Source organism: Leucopleurus acutus (genome assembly GCF_964270905.1).
Source record: "Leucopleurus acutus genome assembly, chromosome: 19".
NCBI lineage: Eukaryota > Metazoa > Chordata > Mammalia > Artiodactyla > Delphinidae > Leucopleurus > Leucopleurus acutus.
The window spans coordinates 23745354-23770472 of NC_139161.1; the positions used below are offsets into that span (position 1 = coordinate 23745354).

The 25119-nt window shown below is 38.9% G+C and overlaps 1 protein-coding gene across 2 annotated transcripts in view; it reads right to left on the reverse strand.

The window, feature by feature from the left end:
• SPOP (speckle type BTB/POZ protein) overlaps nt 1–25119 on the reverse strand; it is a 66495-nt gene that overhangs the window by 7069 nt on the left and 34307 nt on the right. For both annotated transcript variants that reach the window (XM_082861051.1, XM_082861052.1), the window contains exons 2-6: nt 12171–12313; nt 11424–11545; nt 9377–9528; nt 9125–9252; nt 2155–2332 (exon numbers count right to left, since the gene is read on the reverse strand). In XM_082861051.1, the coding sequence (XP_082717177.1) occupies nt 2155–2332; nt 9125–9252; nt 9377–9528; nt 11424–11545; nt 12171–12248 (658 nt within the window). In that variant the 5' untranslated portion in view covers nt 12249–12313. The remainder of the gene's footprint in view (nt 1–2154; nt 2333–9124; nt 9253–9376; nt 9529–11423; nt 11546–12170; nt 12314–25119) is intronic.

The following is a 25119-nucleotide window of genomic DNA, read 5'->3' on the forward strand; positions in this document are numbered from 1 at the left end:
TCTGTTCCTCCAAGCCATGCAGGTATCACAATCATTTGTGGCCCTTCAGATCTTAACCCAACTAGACAAAGTCTTATTCCTTAATGTCTTAATTTTTTCCTTAGGGGTGGGAATAATGAAAAAAAGGTTCAGAAACAGTGTTCTAAGCCATGCCCATTCTAGTCTAATGAACACCATGAAAAATAAGTAAACTTAATTTCAACCATGAAAGTAATAAAATGGCTAAGAACTCAAATTTTGTCATGTCCAATAAATCAGGGGTTTTGGTGAAAGTTGAGACTACCAATCTCTACCTAAGAGAGGAGGGACAGATGGAATATATAGAAGGAGTTTCAGCTAACAGGCACCTGGAACTTTGACCTAATTTATGTCAGAAAGGACTCATTTTAGATTGGCCATTTTCTAACCACATAATCTTGGGCAAATCACGTAACCCTCTGAACCTCAATATTTTAATCTATTCCAAAAGAATATCAGTTCTCATTGTTCTTATCTCTGAAAGGCTATAGACTCTAAGGTACTATATAAATACATTACAGAAGCTGAAGACTAAAGGGCTGGTGCTTTTAATAAAGAGGGAAGGGTCCAAAGCAGCAATATGCCTGGAGGGATCAGTGGACAGAGAGAAGCTGATGTTATGAGAATAAATAAAATAATCTAGGGAGACTAAAGGAGAGTGAAAAGAGAACTAAGGCAGACCCTTAGGGAATAACAACGTTTAAAGGGATGGGTGAAGAAGAGGGAGGCCACACATTAGAAGGAGCCAGAAAGCCAGCCAGAGAAACCAGAAGAAAGGAGTCAAATAATATATAAACTAGAGTCCCTCAAATTCAGGAACTAGCAGGTCATGCAACTTTGGAAAACCGCTTTTGTGGCATGGAGGCAAACTGAGGATAAGTGGGAGGAAAGAATAGAGAGAATGAATATGTTAACTCAAGAAACTTAGCTCTGGAAAATAAAGAGAGAACTAACTAGAGGGAGAAGCTTGAGCGTGTTCACAGGCTGAGCGTGAACAGGCAACAGGAGAAAGAGATGGCAACGATACCGGAGAACAAGGGTCTAATTGGCAGAGTAAGGCTTCTGAGAAGGCAGCATGAAACAGAACATCAGTAGAAAGTAGTCTGCTTTGGACACGAAGAACACCTCCTCCACTGAGAACGCAGAGAAAATGCAAGTGAGAGGCAAGAGCCGAGGGAGAAGGGCCTTGATTTTCTCTTTGAAGAAGTAGCAAGGTCATCTTTTAGGAGCTGGAGATTAAAGGAGAGTGGTAAAGGTGTGAAGTGTCTATTGTTGAGAAAAAGAAAAGGAGCTGACTACGCATCTGTAGAAAGAGGTCTCGGCAGTGCCGAGGGCCTAGCTGAGCACAGAGGCACGAACACAAGAGTTAATGACTTCCTTTAGCAAGTCTCAGTAACACCTAGTTGAGAGAGGGATCAGGAAGATGGTTAGACTGAGCCAGACAGAGGTATTGCCAGGTGTGTACTTTAGAATGGCAGGGCTGATGGTCTTGGTAAGAAATCTGTTACCTGAAGGTTCATGTGATTTCCTCTTACATCTCTTGGCCTGAATATAATTTTGTGGCTGAAAGCTACGCTTCCCTGTGAGGTAAGGCCATCAGTCTGCCTTAACAGTTCCTGCTGTGTGCCAGTCTTTCTGGTCTTAAAGACCAAGGGCCTATTACTAGAACAAGACCTGATCTTCCACGTCACTGGCAACATTCTCATTCTTCTAGTAAGTTTGTATGGAAGAGAGGGCTAAGACCTCCAGGGCTGGGGATTTGGCTATGTGGTGGTTTAGTCCTGAGTCCAGAATCCTCTCCATTACATCCTAAGTCCCTGTCTAGGGGCTGATACCTGCTCTTAACCAGTGTTTTGACATCTAACCTCCAGGTGCAAAGGCATCCAATACACATCATCATCCATTCCTTGCAAATGATGGCCTAAGTCCACTACAGAGAGAAAAAAAGAAGTAGCATTTTTATGGAGAGTAGCCTTTTTGGTTTTGACAACGAATGTCACCACAATATAAAAATATATTTAGCTGCAGTTTTTTTGGACTAGTTCAAAAAGTTGAAGTTATTCAAAAGGTGATTATGCAGCCTACTGTTTTTCCTTGTTTAACCACAACTAAAGCTCCCCATGAATAAATACCAACCTGCTAAGATAGCTTTGTGAGCCTGGAATTCCTGGCCAGCAACACACAAACAACAGTCTGTGAACCGGGAATTCTCCCACAGTCCTCCTAACTCATCCGCCAACCGGCACTCAGGAACCTTCACCATATTCATGGTGTTCTGGCCAGAAATGTTGACAGAATCTTGCACCACACTCACCTGTGAAAGATAAGAAAACACAGTCCAAAGCTTTTGTTACCAGGAATTTTCTTCCCAGCAGGAGGAGAGATGACTTTTACCTTGTTGTTATGGTACATTTAGAAACTGACGTTAGGCATATTCTCTTGAAACCACCTTCACAAATGAAGTCTTTAACCTCTGGATCAAGTAATTTCCAAACTATCATGATCATACTTATTCTACACCATCTCAGGACAATAAGGAGAGAGCCCCACAGATCTCCTTCTCTTCCAAACTTCTAACAAGCTCCTCCTTCCCTGCCCTGAAGACCTGGGCAAAACCCCCAGAGGGAAAAAACTGACAAAAACAAATGTTAAACCTCAAGTATTTACCTTATTCTGCCTTAAGCAAAAGGTTAAATATAAAGAACTCTATAGAAACTACCATTTAAACTAAACTCTCCAGAGAAAAGACTCTAGTAAGCCTAAAAGCACTTCACTTTTTTCAGTCGGGTCTGGAACATAAAAATAAAATGCAGCTTCCATAGGGCATTTCCTCACAAATGTTAGTTTAATGAACAGGACTGGGCCTGCAAGATCTTGCGTAGTGATAACTGGGTGGGTATCCCACACCATTTATACCCTCACTCGGTCATTGGTGACAACGACATACAAGATGACTGGCTCCAGCTGGGCATGCACTTACGGCTTTGGAACAGAATGACGACGACGGGTTTATAGAGGAATCCAACTTGCCGCTTGGCTTCAGCAGCAGCATGGTTTAACCAGTTGAATTAACTGTTCAGTCTAGAGAAAAACCCTGGTAACTTCTAGATGGATCAATGAAGCTCACATAAGTTTGTCAGGATACAAAATACAAGGATTTATAAACGATATAACATCATAAAATAAATGTAAATGACCAAACTGAAGATGAGACCGAACAGATCAGTCTTCCGCCTGACAACCCTGGCTATGCGTCCTCTCCTGTATCACATTAGGCTAGAAATGTTCAAATGAGAGCAGAATTCACAAACCCTGAGAATCAGCTCCCCACTCTTGCTATTCCTATGAGTTAGATGAGAAAGACAGCTGAGGAGCGTCCTAAATGACCCAAATTTCTTTTAACCTTCAAGAGGCTAGTCATCCCTTCCTTAAATGCAGTCATAAACCCAGAGGCAAAGTTAATGCCCCATCCAAGTGACCTGTAGTCCCTTCTGCGTAGGAGTGAGTCATGAAGTTTATTCATTTGTTTAACGCTGGCTGTTACGGTCTTGAGCAATGAAGCAACCAAGCTAATGAACTATGAATGTGCTTAGCAGCAGCAGCACGTTTATCAGAGCCAGGGAATGACATTATTTTAATAGCCCAGGACCCAACACAAACCGCCCCACAGAGATCGTCCCATGTAAGAGCTCTAATTTGGTTCAGCAACTTTCTCATATTAACACCCTTACTTCTTTGATATAATATTAACACCGAGAGTAGAAGTAGCCTACTTCCAGTTTTAGCTTCAAAATACTGCTGATTTAAAAACAAACGAACAAAGCACCAAGGAAAAGACCAATTAAATCCAACTTCCTCATAGGGAAAGGCAGGAATCGCTTGGGATGGCCAATGAAGGGAATGGAGAACGCTTTTGGCACTGGGTTCCTAAGCTTGAATTAAACCACACTGACAGGAGCCCAAAGTCATTAACACTTGATGGCAATCTACTAGGCTGGGTAAAATGAACTGGCAAGAGCCAAGCTGATTTGCAAACTGTGGTGACCAGTGGACTCTGTGCTGGTTGCACGTGCACTTGGTAATGAGTGCGGCCCAAAGACTGTGACTCCTCTCACTGGGGCAATTCCTCTCTTCAGACACAGACAGGAACACAGCAGGAAGGAGAATGTACCTTTACTGTCTGAGCCAGACTTGTTCTGCAGATATATGGATGCCTGGAGTCTCCAGAGCTCTGAATGTCTGGCACCTCTTACCAACATTAAATGCGCTTAATTAAAAATAAATTTTAAATGGCATACACAAATGAGTCTTCAGAGCCCAAACTTTTAACTTAGAAAGGGACTGTTTTCCTCTGCAAATGATGATGCTAAAATGATACCATTTTGAGAAAAACTAAAGATTTTTTTTTAATGCCTATAAAGTTGACTACGGAGACTCATTCAAAATTGCAGCTGTGAAGATGACGTGACTGTGACATTTATGTCTTAGAAATGACTGCATGAAAATGTCTCAGGAAGGCTCTATAACCCTCTAAATTTCAAGTTGTAAAAGGGCCTCACTTTTAAAGTCAATTCCTTTTCTTAAAAAAGAAAATTTCATAAAAGACATAAAATTTCATAAAAGATTGTGCCATTTCTTGTTTACTTTGTCTAAACATAGAATGTCAAGGTAAAACCACTAGAAATATATTTTTAATTTCTGTATAATTAAAACAATCAAGAAAAAATAAACAGACAGCATATAGATTGTTTATAGCAGCAGCACTATTTCTAATCAAAAGACTAGCAACAAACTAAATGTCCATCAGGGGACTTCCCTGGCGGTCCAGTGGTTAAGAATCCGCCTTCCAATGCAAGGGACGTGGGTTCGATCCCTGGTCAGGCAGCTAAGATCCTGCATGCCACAGGGCGACTAAGCCCACGCGCCGCAACTACTGATCCTGCACACTCTGGAGCCCACACGCTAAACTAGAGAGCCTATGTGCTGCAACTACTGAGCCCGTGCGCCACAACTAGAGAAGCCCACGCACCACAACTAGAGAAGCCCATGCACCGCAACTAAGACCCAAAGCAGCCAACTAAATAAATATTAAAAATAAATAAATGTCCATCAGCAAGAGAATGAATAAACAATCAACTGTCGTGTGAATACACAACAAACTACTGTACAGCACTAAAAATCAAGAATTATAGTTACATTCACAATATAAATACATTTTAGAAACATAATATGAAAACAGCAAGTCCTAGATGACTACATACATCCTGACACTATTTTCATAAAGCTCAAAAACAAGCGAACCTAAACAATATATTGTTCAGGCATGCAAATAATGAACAAGGGAATGATAAACAATTCAAAAGCGCTATTTATTATCATCATCTGAGTAGGGAGACAACAGGTCTAAGGGACAGGGGAGAAGCATATATAGTTCTCAGTTATTGGTGATGTCGCTGGGTTGGGTGGTAGGTTTACTACATTATCATGTTTTATGACCTATAATGATAATACATATTTAATCACCAGTTTTGTAGGTCAAGATCAAATATTATTAGCATTTTCATAAGTTCAACTAATATATCCAAATAATCCATTTAAAAATGATAAAAAGAAAAATTAGTAGACCCACATATTTATAATTTGGCAAAAATACATATTCCCAGGCTTTGAACGGATATTCTGTGTTTGATAAGGAAAAAGATGTTTTAAGAGCTAACTAGGGGCTTCCCTGGTGGCGCAGTGGTTGAGAGTCCGCCTGCCGATGCAGGGGAAATGGGTTCGTGCCCCAGTCCAGGAAGATCCCACATGCCGCGGAGCAGCTGGGCCCGTGAGCCATGGCTGCTGAGCCTGCGCGTCCGGAGCCTGTGCTCCACAACGGGAGAGGCCACAACGGTGAGAGGCCCGCGTACCGCAAAAAAAAAAAAAAAAAAAAAAAAAAAGAGTTAACTAGTATTGAGATATTTCATATTTGGTATTTCATATTTCATATGGTATTTAATATTTCAACTTTAATTGCAACATTACAAAGAGGCACTGGAATCTTCTACCTGTCAGAGGCATATACATTGACGGTGGAATACATGTATATTTATTGCTAACAGCTACTTGTTTTCAATATAAATAAGTGGAAAGAAGATCAATAGAAGCTGAAACATTTCAAGTAGATTTTCTGTGGTCCAAATTGTTACAGAGAAAATTAAAAGTGTAAAGCTTTCACGATTATCTCTTTCATTACCAAAAGAAAACTTGGTAGAGCCCATGTTTCCTTGGGTAAATGGCATTCAGTTTCACTTAGTGTAGCACAGCAGACTAGAGATGGAAAATGGAGAGCTGACATAGCCCTGACACTAATTTGCTGCACAATGTTAGTAAACTTACCTGACCTCCTTAGGCACTGCTTCTCTCCCCAGTAACATGAAATGAAGAGAAAAGAACAAACCTAGCTCAAAGGATTGTGATAAGAGACAATTAAGGCAATGCGTTAACTAAGCAACATCAACTTGGAAGAACTGCCATACTTCCTAATAGTCAGACAGAAAGATCACCGAGAATCAAAAGTGAACCCAGTGCAGCACATTACAAACAAGACTACTCAGTCGGCATTTTTCAGCGTTTCATTAATGGTTTTACCACTGAAATACAACCCAAACACACAAATGTGTGATTCTCAGTCTTTCACCTTCGGATTCCCTCTTGTGGCCTCTGGGAACAGACCAAAAATATCCACAAAACAACTGTACTTATTACTTACATCAGGACAGGACAGAAGTGCCTGGGCCAAAGACCGAGTAAGGAATGGAACAGTGGAGTACTCATAACCTAAATTTGTATTGTGGACATCAACTTCATAAAGGCCTCTAAATTATAACAAAATACTAACTAAACCAATAATAAATAAATATGAACAAAATAAATTTGTTTATAAATATTCTATTGATAGAGGTAGCACAGGTCAGAAGGATAGAATTTGCACCAAAGGACGATCCAGCTCTGAAATGCACTAAGAACTTAGATGAGCTGCAGACATTTTTAAAACCCACACATTCAAAACACACCCCCCACGCAACTGTCTTGCAATGCTGAATGCTACTAAGTCCACAGAGAGCCTTGGAACAGAAACGAGTCTCACTAGGCACAAGCCCAAGAACAAGAAGCAACACTCAGCACCTGTGGCCAACAGAGAAGTGTGAGAGGAACAGATGGCACACCTGGTCCGATGGTAAGAAACCGATGGCATCAGCAGAACCCAACAGACGTTTCCCTGTTCAACATCTCCTCATTTCCAAAGTGTCATCTCACTTCCCTTCTAAGTCAGTAAGGCATTTCTAAACTTAACCACAGGATTTCTCCTAAGAGAATTTCATATGGGGAAGCAAAGAGAGAGTGCACCTCGGACTTAACTACAGGATGAGAGATTGCCAAGTGAGGGCAGGCCAACTGGTTTCCAAATCAAGAATGTCAATACAAGGGCTGGAGCAGATGGAATGGATCTGGTGATGGTATAGAGGGGAAGCATGTAAGAAAAGGCTGGACCCACTGTGGACTTGAAAATGCTACAGTAAAGGTTTTGGTGTTGCCTAAAGCACCAGATGCATTATTTAGAGGCGATTTCTCTTCCTTCAGAGAGCAGTTCAAAAATTGGCTTTCATTTCCAACAGAAATTAGAGTTTTCCACTCTTTTAATTTTTTTCTGAAATATAGGATCTCTAAGGTGGGTGAATATTAAATTGATGGTTTGTTTATGTAACATCCAACATCACATAAAACCACCTAATTGTTCTCATTTCTCCACTTGGGCAACTGAGTATGATCTATAACTACTTGGATTTATGTAGAATTCAAATTCCAAGTCCATCAGACAAAAAACAACTGCAAAATTTTATGTATTTTTACAGACGCCATCACTCTAGTATCTCCTTCTTTTACTTAGCAATTAAAAAGGAGAAAAGGTAGCTATTATGCAAACTATATTTTATGTATTCAGTGTGGTATTTTAATAAACTATAGCTCCCAAATTTCCTAATCACCAGCAACTATTCCGTGGAAATATTCAATGAGCTGTGACTTGGAAAAGAAGCTGGCTACTGCTGGCCAGGCCTCATCTACAAGGGGGCAAGGTTCCTAAGGGACACGTTTCCTACTGTGCAGGCGGTGATATGCCTATTATTTGACAGAGCACACTGCTAGCTGGGGAACTTGCCTGCACCTTCCCCATGAAGGCACAGTGGTCATTTTCATAAAGTGGTGTTGCTCAGGAAGCAGCTCCTTGACCATACGATGTACAGGGAATGCCAACATCCCAGCTGACTGGAGGTTTTATTCATTTCTTACACTGTGAGCTTATGAGTATTTATATATGTATTGATAACAGCATGAAATGACCAATTTGTATATACTCATTAAAGAAACCATTTTTCAACTCACTCTCAGTTTGGGAATTTTACTTCAAGGCTTCTCCTATAAACCTGAAAAAGGCTCTTTAGGTCGTTGGGGAGAGAAGGACTCTCCTAACTGACTACAGATAACTCTCTTAGCTAACTATGAGTTAGAGAGCTTTAACCTTTTTAACCTTTACTCTAGAAAAAATGGTTCTCACCTTCCTATTTCACAATTACCAGCAAGACAAACTGGAGACACTCAGCAACCGGTAAGAGTCATTTAGTTCGAAAAGCAGAAAAGGGAAGTGCTCTATCAAACACACGTGGACTTCATACTCAAGGAGGAGCCAGAAAGCTCAAGGAACAAATACATTTACATATCTAGTTGCGGTCATTCTCCTCAGCTTAAAGTTAACAGTCCTTCCAAATGCTTTCTGAAAAAATCCACAAGGAAAAAGCCAGAATTCTGACGCAAGCAGCTAAAAAATCACACATACCAAGACAGTCACAACCTTTGTTTTTAAGAAAGTAACAGGTGGAAAGCTGAGATGCCCAACAACCTTGAAATCACGGCACAGCTTTCAGTCAGTCACACGAACCGCATTTGCGCAGCACCACTCCGCCCGGGGATTTTTCTCATTCACCATCCTTGATACAATACAATTATGTCTACTGACACCCATCAGGTCTGGGAATTGCTACTCTCACAGCAGGGTAAAAGGACTCACCTCACAGAAGAGGGTAAGCTTGTCATCAGGGAGAAGCCCATTGGCCTCATCCAAGAGAAAATCTCTACGGATGAATTTTTTGAATCCCCAGTCTTTGCCTTGCACAAACCTATATGCCCGTTGACTCTCTGGAGTGAAAAAAAAAAAAAGTTATATTTAGGATTACTCAAAAAACCGTATCAAACCCACAATTTGTCAATATATAAAGTTGCCATATGTGAAAATAAAGAGTCGAACAAAGGTAACATTTACCCATAGCTTTGGTTTCTTCTCCCTTGGCATTCAGGATGGAGAATTTGAATTTTGCTCGAACTTCACTCTTTGGACAGCTGACCAGTAACAGGTAAAGTGACAGGTAATCTTTGCTCTCTTCATCTAGCCCTTTTGGGTTTACCCGCAAACACCTACCCAAAACAGAAAAAAAAAAATGTCGAAAGCATCCATGTTTGTAGGCTCATGAAAGGACAGGAGGGAACTAGAACATCCAAATCGAGACGGAGATGTTAAAAAAACAAAACAGACAAAAAAAACTCCAGGCCCCATAGAGGAGATTCTGATTCAGCGAATGACTACTTGGAAATCACTTCTCTAGAGCAACCTGAGGCACCTTTTAAAAAGTAAACAATAAAGGGGCATCCTAGGATCTGACAACACATCCCCTACATCTCTTCCTCTTTCCTCATAATCTCCCAAATCAGTCTTTTTTCCCCTAAAATATTTTAAAATTCAGCCTAGACTCAATCTATTCTAATCCTCAATCTCAGGAAAAGCAGCCCCTTATTTTGCTGGGATTGCAGTGAAACCAGGAAAAAAAAGTCAGTGAGCCTTTCAGTATCACCTTGGGAGAGAAAAAGAATTCTAGAGGAATATGTTAGTAGTAAATAATCTTTTATAGATATTTTATCAATCTGGCAATAATATTCTAAGATTAAAATAAAGGAGGCAGCATGGAGGAAGCACAGACACAAGTAAACTCCCATTACACAGGGTAGAGTTCTAAGCCAGACTTCTAAACAGAGTTAGAGATGCCAATATGTTACCAATGGATCAAAACAAAATTCAGACAGAACAGGTTCAACTCAGTTAAGTTGTAAATGTCATTAGCTGAACTGCATGTGGTTCAAACACGGCTTCTACCACATATAATACACAGGCCATATGTATCCTTAGGCCTTGCCAGTGTTATAGCACCTCTCTCAAACAGGTGGCCCAATTCAGTGCTTCTCCAGGAAGTGCATATGCCACATACATCACTACACAATTGTGCTAAAGATGCGGATTTAAATACAATGCCTAAGAATAAGCCTTCTCTCAGCACCTAGTAGTACACTGCTTATGTACATGGCCAAAAAGGACTAAACGAAAGGAGAGTTGTTAAAACTTTTCAGTGGGATCAGAGGTCAAAAATGGTGGTTCACAGATATGTGTTCTGGTCTTTGTAGAGAGCATATGGTTGTATCCATAACTGCCTGCCCCTCCTAAAGAAAACACATTGTTTGGATAGGACTGACCCCCACTTCCAGATCCTATTCCCCTTGCCACAGGGATCAACTGAGGGAACCTAGATCTAAACCAATCAGTGCATTCTTGGCCACACAGTTCAGAGCAAGTTCAAAGAACTTGTGGGATGGTAGCGGGTGATGCTCATTGCTACCGCCAGTCACCCTTCAACCACAAGGGAAGCTAAGCTTGAAATGTCAAACAGTGTGGAGAGCAGGGCAGAGCAGAGAGCGATGGGGTCCTTAATCTAACCATTGGGCTGGCTGCTGGATCAAACTACCTTCAAAGACATCCTACACCATGGGCATTCCAGGTACATGAGTAAATAAATCTCCTTTACTGTTTAAAAACAGGCAATCTAAAAGTCAAGAGATATTACATTAAAATCTAGATCTCTTGCTTTTCTTGAAAAATCAGAAAATAGGGCTGGTCAGCCCTTATTCACACATGCCTCTAGTCAGCTGGAGCTGAGTAGCCACCACTTTTTAGAAGGACGTTCACTAGTTTGCCAAGTGGTCAACACTCATACCACTATGGACGTTATTTACAACACTGGCTCTCTTTACACATTTACATTACCCTAGAGCCATGTGAGTTTGCTGATCCCCTGATATGCTCATTGAATTAATTCAACAAATATACAGTGAGCATCTGTTATGTATCAGACACTAGGGAATACATTAAGAACAAAACAAAGTCCCTGCCATCAAGGATCTTCCACTCTAGTCAGTATCCTGTGAAGCCAAGCAAACAGGCAACGTATAGAAAAATTTTTATAGCTAAATGTAGTCTTCCTCACCATTTCAGTTTATCATTGGCTCCTGATGAAAAGGTTGAACTTTTAATGACTTCACCCATTTCCTCCCGGCAAAAGCTAAAGTTATTGATGGTCCACATGTAGGAGAATTTCACTACTTTGATCTGTTGATAGAAAACCAGGAAGCAATTAAATAGGAAGTGGGCAACCTGAAAAACAGGCTGGAGATCAGATAATTTTCCCCCTCCCTCCCTCTGCATAATCCCATAGGAAGACAGCACTGTTGGGCCAGCATGGAGGCTCAGCCTTTTCTGTCTCTCATCTACATTTTAAGAAATCTCACGGTGACCAACTGCTTTCATAACTTTTCTCAGCTTCTGAGAAACACTAGATGGAAAGTGAGAAAAACATGGACAAGGTTGGGAAAGCAGGTGATTAAGCCACACCTAAAATGAACCTCTGCTCAGAGCAGTTGTTTAATGATTTAGATGTTGATACCACTGCCTGGGGCTGCAATATCAAACCTGGTTTCCCCCTAAATTGCCCAACAGAGGAATACACTTCCATCAAGGTGGATGTAGGCAGCAGATCCAGTTTCAAAGATTCCCCTTTCAAGCTCCCGTGAATGCCTAGGGCATTCAGATTCCCCATGGAAAACCAAGGCATGGAAAGCTGACAAGTACTTTATCTAACTATTTGGCAGGTATGACCCAGAGAAAGCAGGAAAGCCAACGTAGAAAAGAAATCTGATTCCTTTCGTCCCCCAAAATCCTCCCAAGAAGCACCTACCTGTGTGTAACACCAGCTCTCAGCTACTGGGCCACTCGACATTTCTGCCGGAGGTGGAGGACTTGGAACCCTTGACATCGCCAGTTTGAAGGTTAAACAAGATTTCCAAAGTCAGGGGACAAAGACTTCTGTTCCTCTTCACCCTGGATGATGCAAGAAGCAAGAGAATTTTATTAGATTAATGGCATACTATCCTACTATTTCCATTTGACCTTCCACAGACTGGAAACTTTGTCTCCTGCCTGGAATTCTCTACCCTTATCATTCAAATGGCTTCTTAGCATTCAATGTTAACCTCAGAGAAGATCATCTAACCTAAAGCAGTCTCATCACAATGATATCACCCTATTTTAATCTTCTGCACAATACTATTTAATATTATCTTACCAAATGAGTTTACTCAAAGGGTACTTAAAGTACATCCATGAAAAGGCTACCTAAAGAGGAGACAGCATGGTGAACACCACATACAGCTTTACCACTGTGCGTGGGCTCCTTCCCTTGAGGGTACAAATACTTCACTCCTAAAGGAAAATTACTTTGTTACCTTTCCAAATACTGTCTCATCTTCTCCTACACTTCAGTGCAAACTTATTATTAAGAATAAATAGTCTTCTGGGCTTCCCTGGTGGCACAGTGGTTAAGAATCCGCCTGCCAATGCAGGGGACACGGGTTCAATCCCTGGTCCGGGAAGATCCCACATGCCTCAGAGCAACTAAGCCCATGCACCACAACTACTGAGCCTGCGCTCTAGAGCCCGCAAGCCACAACTACTGGAGCCCGCACGCCACAACTACTGAAGCCCACGCACCTAGAGCCCGTGCTCTGCAACAAGAGAAGCCACCGCAGTGAGAAGCCCACGTGCAGCAACGAAGAGTAGCCCCCGCTCACCACAACTAGAGAGAGCCCATGTGCAGCAACGAAGACCCAAAACAGCCAAAAATAAAATTTAAAAAAATGAATAGTCTTCTATTTATCAACCCATTGCTAGCTGCTCTCTGTAAGGGCAACATTTATCCCTTTCTTAGATGTTTTCCTTTCTCTGTATCATTAGAGATCTCTCTCCACTTACACTTCACTGGTATCTGATTTTCCAGATTCTTCTTGCTTTCTCTGTTCCTCTGTTCCACAGTATGGAGCTATAGGAACTCTCATACACTGCTGGTGAGACTGTAAATTATTAAGTATATTTGGGGTAGGAATTTGCCATATCTAGTAATGTTTAACCTACTTATACGTTAAGACTTAGTAGTTCTACTTTTAACTATATATGTGCTAAAGTAGTGGTTCTCAAACTTTAGGCGCATCAGGATCACTTGCTAAACAGATTGCTGGGCCCTGCCCCCCAGAGTTTTTGATTCAGAGGTTGGGCCCAAGAATTTCCATTTCTAACAAGTTCCCAGGTGACCCTGATATGCCCTGGAATACTTTGAGAACCACTGTCCTAGAAAAACTGCACACGGGCACAAGAAGACATGGACAAGGTCGTTCAACGTGGCAATTTGTCTGTAGACAAACAAACTAAAAATCCATTAGGAGGGAAACAGATAACTAAATTGGGTTATTTCCATACAATGAAAAACTACTTCAGGATTTAAAAGTAATGAACTACATCTACAGCACCATGGAGATGAGTGAGATCTGACACGACACTAATGAAAAAAAGCAAGTTTTGGAATGTCATGTGCAGTACACTATTTATGCAAATTTAAGATTTATATAGTATTTACAGATATATGCATACAGTAGAAGTGAAGAAAATCACTGACAAGCTATGCATCAGATTCCTGATGGGAGAGCAAGGATGAAGAATGAAGCTGGGAAAAGAATGTAAGACATTTCAAGTTGATCTCTCATGTTTTTTTAAAAATTAGGATGACCTGAGGCAAATATGACAAACGTCTTTTAGTTTGGGATGAGAGCTATTTTAGTATATACTACCCTTTGTGCTGTTCTGCTTTATCTTTAAAATATATTTTATTGGGACTTCCCTGGTGGTCCAGTGGTTAAGATTTCACCTTCCAATGCAGTGGGTGTGGGTTTGATCCCTGGTCAGGGAGCTAAGATACCAACCACATGCCTCTCGGCCAAAAAATCAAAACATAAAACAGAAACAATACTGTAACAAATTCAATAAAGACTTTAAAAATGATCCATATCAAAAAAAAAACACTTAAATACAATAAAATATATTTTATTAATTGTGGGAATAGTGTAAGGATGTACTTACTCCATCATATCATACATTGTCTGGTTTACAATACACAAGGGAGAAATTTCTTTCCTGAACACCTGGTCTGTTTTCAGCTATGGACAGACAATATGAATCTATATCTGATAATGCTGCTCTCTTTGCTTGGCTACTAGGAAGCCCTGAGACAAATCTGACCCATCTCTTGAAACTACAGGCTCATATGCTCATTCTACATGCTATACTCTATATAGGCTCATATGATCCCTCTACTATAGCTTTATTATTATTTTATTTTATTATTTTTTGGCTGCATTGGGTCTCTGTTGCTGCGTGCGGGCTTTCTCCAGTTGTGGCGAGCGGGGGCTACTCTTCGTTGCTGCACGCGGGCTTCTCACTGCGGTGGCTTCTCTTGTTGCAGAGCACGGGCTCTAGTTGGGCGGGCTTCAGTAGTTGCGGCGTGCAGGCTTCAGTAGCTGTGGCTTGCGGGCTCTAGAGCACAGGCTCAGCAGTTGTGGCACATGGGCTAAGTTGCTCTGAGGCATGTGGGATCTTCCCAGACCAGGGATTGAACCCGTGTCCCCTGCATTGGCAGGCAGATTCTTAACCACTGCACCACCAGGGAAGTCCAAATAGCTTTATTATTTTCTTAACATTGTTATTCACTTTGCTATAATTCCCTGAACTGATTTATTTTACTGTTTGATATATTAAGTATTTCTGGAAACTGCCTCAAATCCTTTGTAGAAAGAGGTATAAATGAATATCAAAAAAAAAATCACTCAACTCACATTCACTGGCCACTTAATAAACATGGAGGAGGAGTAATAAGATATAGTTGCACCCTCACAGAGTAATACCATCAGTATTACCAGAGTCCCCATTGGTTTTAACACTATCCTACATGTGTTTATAGTTAAAATATCCCATGTAATCACACATGAAATTAAGTCTTATATACGTGATGTGCTATTTCACTTAAACTAAGCACTGCAATGGAATTTGGGCCTCCCTGGTTTGTGCAATTCAGGATTCATGATAATATCAAGAAAAGAGACCTGTGATCAAGGTAGACTTGCATTTGATGGAAGACATATTCTCACAAAACTGTTTATTTATCTAGTAGTGAGTAAATGCACCTTAGGCGGTTTTACAAATCCCAGTTACCATTACTGCCAGTAGGAGCCAGAATGAATTTTCAAAATTCCCAATTAAAACTATCTTTGGAGCGGGTTGGAATGAAGATGCGAATTTTACGTGTTAGTTAAGAGCATAAAACTTGGCTCTGTAGGTGTGAGGTGCAGGCTCAGCTCTATATTGATAGATCATAAAATACTAATTTGAGTTTATTTTTGAAGTTTAAAAAAATACTTCAAATTTATCTAACAATTAACAAGTTAAGAATTCTCTAAGCCTAAGAAAAAGACAAGTTTAAAAACCAGTTTATTTTAATGGCTTAACTGTTGCTACTGAACCATGGTTCACTATCACAACCAGGAAAAAAATACAACCTTGGTCTTGGCCATTTTTACCTATCTTTTTTGCTTCTCATTTATTCTGTAGAGAAGTCTTTGGTTTCTTTTAAAATATCACCAACCTTTCTTCCAATTTTTAAAAGTGTCCAATCCAGCAGTCAGTAGAACTGGAGAATCAGCTTTAGACTCTGAGGAGGTCTAACCACACAATCTGCTGGGAGGGAAATCGACTAGGACAGCACAAATCTAATTAATTTCACTCACAGCAGGCACCATGGGCAAAGTGTTCATAAGCAAAGTAGCCTCCCTGTACGTGAACTCTTCAGCACTTCATGCCAACTGCCGCAGATGCCCAGCAGAAAAACAATTTTAGAAAATAGGAGGTCTATTTGAGGGTCATGGTTTGAGAACCTTTGTAGGAGACAACTAGCACCAAAATATACTGTTCCTGGCTTCAAACAAGTTGAAACAAGACTGCCCAAGTTCTCTAATGAGAAATTTATTTTCCCAGGCTTAGCAAACTTCCCAGTATGCTGACAACTCAGAGGCTGAACATATCTGTTATATACCACCATTTATTTTCCTGTTCACTCTATTAAATCCTGACAATTTCATGTTGTTTAATATAATACACAAACATGCACAAACTAGATGGCTGGGAACATGGTTTCTTGCCAAAGAATGGTTTGTTAGGGACTTTTTAAAGCCTGTAACTATTTTTTCTCTTGGTTTAAAGCCTGGTACAGTTTCCAAGTAAGGAAAAATCCCAATGTTGTAACTATTTTAAACTTGAGAGACGTTTGCATTTTCCAAAACAGAAGATGCCAAAAAGACTTGACCAAAAAAAAAAAAAAACAAAAAACAAAAAAAAACCCCCAAAACTATAGAAAGATTTGGGTATATTCATTTTTGAGAAACTTTTGGGACCTCAAAGGAATGTCTGTATTTCTTCTGTTACAGTGTCCTCAATCATATACAGCCCAGGAGGTAATAACTTCTTTCTCATTACCCCAAGGACAGATTATTATTATTATTACAGGTCATACTGACTTCCTCTCTTGCAAGGTTTGAATGACTTCTGAATATTTGTTATGGGTAAACTTTTTGCAGATCAATCTACTCTAACAAAACACTAAATGCACTTTTTTCTTTTCCTTTTCTGTTTATTTTAATTTAGAGACACTTCTTAAAATGAAACCAAGGGCAATCAAGAGAGACTTCAATCAGCAAAGGAAAGACTAGGGTTTATCATGTCTCATGTCTCATGGCAGGTCCATGTTTCCTAAAATTTACAAGTTAAAGATGACTGCTTTTTTAAAATTGAGATATAACTGACATGTAACATTGTATTTTTAAAAAATTCTTTAACAGAGGGAGTTAGAATTGAGTGAATCTCAAGATCAAGAAGAAAAAAGTCAATAGCCTAACAGAAAAATGCGCAAAGAACAGCCAATGGTTTACAGACATGTAAGTATCAATGGTTCTTAAATATGTGAAAACATAAATGCAAATTAAACCACACATTAATTCACCCAGTGAATTGGCAAAAATTAAAATGTTTGATAACACTTGCCCAGGATAAGGAGAACATTTCTGATTAGAGTATAAATTGTTATAAACTTCATGAAGGGAAATGCATATCAGAATGAATAAGAAATGCATATACCCTTTGATCCAACAATTCCATGTCTAGAAATTTATCCTACTAATATATTTAATATGATAAATATAAAAGGTTTTTCAATGTGGCACTATGTGTAATCACAAAAACATGGAAATAACCTGAAAGTCCATCAATAAGGGATTGATTACATAAATTATGATACAGACAATGTAATAATAAAGCTATTTAAAAAAGGAATGGGGAAGCTCTTTCTACCTAAAGAGGCAGAAATATGTATGTATGTATGTATGTATGTATGTGTGTGTGTAAGAGATCTCTGTCTGTAAAGCTACACAAGACTCTAGGGACACTGGTTACTTCCAAGGAAGGAAACTGTGTACTTGGGTGGGAAGGAGAATTTCCACTGTTCCCATTTGAACTTATTGAATTTTGAACCATGTGAATATATTACCTTTTCAAATAATGAATAAAAATATTTTAAAAGGAATAAGCAGACTTCACAATGAATTCTTCTTGGTTATGAGATGGCTTATAAGTCAGACCCTTATGAGAAACAAGACAGGAATTCTTCAGTGACTTCCACTCCTATCCAAATAAAATCTACCTTTTGTCATGACTGCCAAAGCTTCAGTGTACCTCCCTGACCTCATCTAACACTTACCCTTCTCAATCACCATGCTTTAGTCACTCAGGCCTTTAATTCTACTTGGCAAACACATCAGCCTCTTTCCTCAGCCTGGAAAGCTCTTCCTTCCCTCAGATCTTTTCACAGCTGGCTCCTTCTTGTCATTTAGGTGTCCTATCAAATGTAATATCCTCAGAGAGGTCATCCCTGACCACCAGATCTGAAGCAGTCCCCACTTCTAGCCTCTTTCATCACATTACCCTATTCAAATTTCTTTTTTAATACCACTATCTGAAATTACCTTGTTTTTATATTTTCACTTGTCTACGGTCTCTCCCACTAGAAGTTAAGCACAATGAGAGAACAGCATCCCCCTGTGCCTAAAATGGTATCATAATAGGCACTCAATAAATATTTGTTCATTGAAATTGCTGTTGACTAACTAGACTACTGTCTTTTGGGATCATATTTTTCCTTAATGAGCTCTAGTTAAAAGATTAAAGTTTGGGAGTTGCTGAATGAGTAACAGCTATAGGAATCCAAGCATACTCTTAAAACAAGAAAATATTTTAAAAAGAAAACTATCAGTTGATCTCCTATTTTGAAGAACTAATTTAATACATTCCAAAACTACATTCTTCTTTGATTAAAAAAAAAAATCCAAGAAAAGTTGGGAGAAAGAGAAGTGTGCAGCGCTAAATGGGAAGTTCTTGAACCCATAAGACAATAGTAATCTAAGCACATCTTCCAGGATAAGTCGATCCTGAAAGAACCATTACAGCAGCTGTCAGAAACAGAGGACCTCTCAGTTATTTCAAGTTAAATTCTATACAGTAAAATTCCAGTATACTGATAAAAATAAGGCAGATTCTTAGCATTTATTTAGATTTGATCTATAATTTTCATATCTGACACGGGGTTTGATTCCCTTAAAACTGACATGTAGAGAAACAATAATTAACATTAAATATATACACGTGTACACACGTGTACAGATATAAAGAGAGACAGGGAGACATACCTTTAAGACATGTATAGACACATTAAGTTTTTTCTATACCAGGCTAAGATGCAGAACTTATTTTCTACCATAGCCAAATATTTAACTAAGAGTTCAACTGTTCTTGCAACTGTTGTGTATAAGGGAAACTTAGAAGAAACTACTGTATACAAGGAAAACTCAGAAACAAGTATAGTATTACATATGCATGTCAGTACCTTTAAGGTTTTCCCAGTTTACAGATCTCTTAGGCAAGCATAGACTCTGAAATGACTGTGAGGATTAGACATGCTTTTGTACATAAAAAGGCTATTTTTCCTTCTTCTCCTCAATCTAAGTGTTACAAGATAAGAGTTTTATAGAAATACCCCAGCTAGTAAAGTCCATCCAAAGTCAAAATGAAGAGGAACAAGAAGATACATGAAAGAATTTCAAGTCGTGGAAAGCAGAGGAGTAAACAACAGACTGCTCCCACTGGCTCCCAAACCTCATCACGTGCTGGCTGTTCACAGCCTTACTGCCCTTCTCTATAGGTTATAAATAACTACAAAGTGTCCTTGTCCCCAAAGAGACCTCAGCAACCAGCTCAAAGGTTAAAATATGGAATAATTCTCAATATGGATGCTACTTTTCCAGTTAGGAAAAAAAAAATCAAAGAACAGAAAAATTTATTGCCAATTTAAGTTAAGGGCTAGGGAATCATTCCCTCCCCCTAAAAACTATCCATTATGTAAGAGTTGTTGATATGGACATATTAGCATGATTCCCTACCCCAAAAATACGTCCAGGGACAGCACGCTCTGCTCCAAATGCAGAGGTCTGTCCTGGAAAGAGGTAGGTGCCATTCAACAGACTTGTAGGATTGCATCTCCTTAGACCTTAAAAAGACTTACTGAGTTTTTGTTTTGCTTTTTAATTTAGGCACAAATGACTACATCTACATAACAACATAGAAGGAAAAAATTCCTGCCTCCACTTGGATGGAGGGTCCTGCAGCATAAACCATGATGGCTGCAACAGGCACAGGTTTCACAAGGTCTGGGTTCTTTCCATCAGGTGATGTGCTGCTGTTGTTAGTTACTAACCCCTGCTAGGGAAACAAAAAAAACCCTCCTCCAACTGCTTTAAAAAAAAAAAAAAGGCAGATAGGGTTCATAGGATTAAGCTTCTCCACACATCACCTTCAAAATGCATCATCTGGGAGATGTCTGAAATAGAATGACATGAATCCAGATCAGCAAACAAACCTGACTATAAAGGGGCTATTTCACTTCAAAGTGGATCTCAGTTCCAAAGGAAAACACCTTTAGAAATGAAATTAGATAGGCAGAGGCAATCAGCAACTCCTCTCTTTTCACAAATTATAATAATGTGTTGATTCCACTGAATGGCTTGGGCAAAAATCTCTGGGGCCACAAAGAGCAAACCTAGGAAAGATGAAGATTTTAACACATCCCACATGTTATCAAAGACTTCTCCTCTAGGTTGAGAAAATTTATTCTAAAACAAGAGCTGGAACAGAATTTTAAAAAAGAAGAAGGAAGAGGAAGAAGAGGGAAAAAACCTTATGGCTAAGAAGACTCTCTTTATTATATAATTATATTCCCAAAGCTGTTTTGAGATTTGAGAGACAGTTTTTCACCTTCTCTCTCCCCTCAGCTACAATTATGAAGAACCTTATAAAATCAAATAGTAAACAGATGAATGCCTTGGCCTTAATACAATTTAAGCATGTCTAATTTGCAAGGAATTCAGAAACAAAAGAGTCATTTCATGAAACAAATAGGCAGAGTTTGCATAACCCCACAGGATCCTCTGGCCTTTACAGAAGCCAAATTCAACAAGCAGTTCTCTTTGGCCATCGATGTTTCAGTCAAGCCATTTAAAAATATTTCTTGCTAACACAGTCTGGCTACAGAAAGGGCTCAAGGAAGGCATACCAAAGAATAAATTCTAAACTGGTCTTAAGGTATATAATTTGGAATAACTTCATTAACTTAGAAGCTGAAAAGACCCACCTGCTCCAGAGGATTTGGTCTACTACAAGGGCAACCGACCCTCTTCAGCATTTACTACTACATACTATCTAGCAGCACAGAATTCAGTGTTCTCTGGAGACTCTTACCTTTATGAGTGACACTCAGACCTCACCCTACCTATGAAAGAGAGATTGAGGTATATGTATGCTTTACTCTTCTCCTTTAAGTATGGTCTTAAGTAAAGAAATCTGATGATTGTTTACATGGACCCATGTTCCTTACCTAGAAACCACCTGCAAAAAATAAATTCTCCCTTCTTCCAAAGTTATTAAAAAATAAGCCAATTTCTATGTTAATGTTAAGGTTCTAACTAAATTAAATGGGACAAAGGATGAGCAGGAAGTTCTCAGTTCGAAGTGTTCATTCCAAAATTCATGACGCAAGGAAAAAGTAAAACCACACAGGCAGACAAAACAGGGGAAAGTTAGACAGAATGTTCGTCTTAACACAATTTCCTGGCTCCCAGTGATTTCTGTCAGAATTTAAAAGATTAAAATGCAATAACACCTATTTTACCCAATAAAACTGTGTAAAAACATACATAAGCATTTGAGGCAAGAATCTCATGCCACAAAGCAAAACTTTTAAGATGGCAGCCAGAATGGTAGAAACAGCTGTCTAAGTTACCCACAGAGAGATGAGCTCTAAGGTTCATACACAAAGGCAACCTGCTCAGAATCAAACTCCTTTTATATGTAGAGTAAAAGGGAGCCCATGAATTGCTTTAAGGTATCTCCTTTTATAAGCTGGAATTCAAATTTCCCTGAAGATCTTTTCTCAGGAGAAAAATAATCTTACTCTAAAGTCTCCATATCATGTAATATCAAAAAATGTAAATCCAAACATCTTTTCTCCTCTCCATCATTAGTGTAAAGCCTTATCCTGTATGTACTAGTCACCAAAGAAGATCTGAATAAATAACTATTGTTTACTCCAGGTAAGAATATTTAGAATAAAACCTCTTTTGAAACCATTTATGAAAAATGTTTCTTTAACACTGATTGTAATCCTCATTATTTAAAAAAAAAACTTACATGCTCACCTTACATGACTTCCAACTATGCATACTATCTGCACTGAAATGAAACAGTAGATTGCACTACAAGATGTGCATTTTTTAAAGTCATGATAAATATTTCTATGCATTTCATTCCACTTCTGTCCTCATGATCTTAAACTATATTTAAAATTAAACTATGTAAAAACTCACCAAGTCAGTAGGAAGACTCTAATTTGTCTTGTCTAACAGGAAATCTTTGCTGGAAATAGAGATGATGAATCAGACTTAACAAGATTCTGAATCTCATGCAAGTCTTTACTTACTTAGGCTATTCTGAAAAGGGAAAATCTTACAAAAGCAGGTGATACATTAGCTAGGATTTACTAGTCAAAATTACCATTCTTATATCTCATCACTAGTTCTGAGAGCTCTATTTTCTAGTCATCTCTCAAAAAGATTATACTTAGAAATTAAAGTCAGAAAAATTCAAGCTAATTCCTCTAATGAACTGGCCTATGAGTACAGCAAAAATGAAATAAATGGCTTGCTCTGTGTCAATATTTACAAGATTTACAAGAGGGGAGTGACCACTTTTGCCAGCTACTTCACAAAATGCTAAAAGAATTACTATCAAGTTTCTATGCAAAAAAAACCCTTTATAAAAAGTGCTCTTGGTTGACCAGATGGCTTCACAGGCAAATTCTATCAAACGTTTAGAGAAGAGTTAACACCTATCCTTCTCAAGCTCTTCCAAAATATAGCAGAGGGAAGAACACTCCCAAACTCATTCTACAAGGCCACCATCACATCACCCTGATACCAAAACCAGACAAAGATGTCACACAAAAAAGAAAACTACAGGCCAATATCACTGATGAACACAGATGCAAAAATCCTCAACAAAAGCCTAGCAAACAGAATCCAACAGCACATTAAAAGGATCATACACCATGATCAAGTGGGGTTTATCCCAGGAATGCAAGGATTCTTCAGTATATGCAAATCAATCAATGTGATACACCATATTAACAAACTGAAGGAGAAAAACCATACCATCATATCAATAGATGCAGAAAAAGCTTTCGACAAAATTCAACACCGATTTATGATAAAAACTCTCCAGAAAGTAGGCATAGAGGGAACCTACCTCAACATAATAAAAGCCGTATATGACAAACCCACAGCCAACATCATTCTCAATGGTGAAAAACTGAAACCATTTCTTCTAGGATCAGGAACAAGACAAGGTTGCCCACTCTCACCACTATTATTCAACATAGTTTTGGAAGTTTTAGCCACGGCAATCAGAGAAGAAAAAGAAATAAAAGAAATCCAAATCAGAAAAGAAAAATTAGAACTGTCACTGTTTGCAGATGACATGATACTATACACAGAGAATCCTGAAGATGCTACCAGAAAACTAGAAAACTACTAGAGCTAATCAATGAATTTGGTAAAGTAGCAGGATACAAAATTAATGCACAGAAGTCTCTTGCATTCCTATACACTAACGACCAAAAATCTGAAAGAGAAATTAAGGAAACACTCCCATTTACCACTGCAACAAAAAGAATAAATTACCTAGGAATAAACCTACCTAGGGAGACAAAAGACCTGTATGCAGAAAACTGTAAGACACTAAAGAAAGAAATTAAAAATGACATAAACAGATGGAGAGATATTCCATGTTCTTGTATTGGAAGAATCAACATTGTGAAAATGACTATACTACTACCTAAAGCAACCTACAGATTTAATTCAATCCCTATCAAACTACCAATGGCATTTTTCACAGAACTAGAACAAAAAAATTTCACAATTTGTATGGAAACACAAAAGACCCCGAATAGCCAGAGCAATCCTGAGAAAGAAAAACGGAGCTAGAGGAATCAGGCTCCTGGACTTCAGACTATACTACAAAGCTACAGTAATCAAGACAATATGGTACTGGCACAAAAACAGAAATATAGATCAGTGGAACAGGATAGAAAGCCCAGAGATAAACCCACACACATATGGTCACCTTGCCTTTGATAAAGGAGGCAAGAATGTACAATGGAGAAAAGACATCCTCTTCAATAAGTGGTGCTGGGAAAACTGGACAGCTACATGTAAAAGAATGAAATTAGAACACTTCCTAACACCATACACAAAAATAAACTCAAAATGGATTAAAGACCTAAATGTAAGGCCAGACACTATGAAACTCTTAGAGGAAAACATAGGCAGAACACTCTATGACATAAATCACAGCAAGATCCTTTTTGACCCACCTCCTAGAGAAATGGAAATAAAAACAAAAATAAACAAAAAGGACCTAATGAAACTTAAAAGCTTTTGCACAGCAAAGGAAACCATAAACAAGACGAAAAGACAACCCTCGGAATGGGAGAAAGTATTTGCAAATGAAGCAACTGACAAAGGATTAATCTCCAAAATATATAAGCAGCTCATGCAGCTTAATATCAAAATAACAACCCAATCCAAAAATGGGCAGAAGACCTAAATAGACATTTCTCCAAAGAAGATATACAGATTGCCAACAAACACATGAAAGGACGCTCAACATCACTAATCGTTAGAGAAATGCAAATGAAAACTACAATGAGGTATCACCTCACACCAGTCAGAATGGCCATCATCAAAAAATCTGCAAACAATAAACGCTGGAGAGGGTGTGGAGAAAAGGGAAGCCTCCTGCACTGTTGGTGGGAATGTAAACTGATACAGCCACTATGGAGAACAGTATGAAGGTTCCTTAAAAAACTAAAAATAGAACTGCCATATGACCCAGCAATCCCACTACTTGGCATATACCCTGAGAAAACCATAATTCAAAAAGAGACATGTACCACAATGTTCACTGCAGCACTATTTACAATAGCCAGGACATGGAAGCAACCTAAGTGTCCATCAACAGATGAGTGGATAAAGAAGATGAGGCACATATATACAATGGAATATTACTCAGCCATAAAAAGAAATGAAATTAAG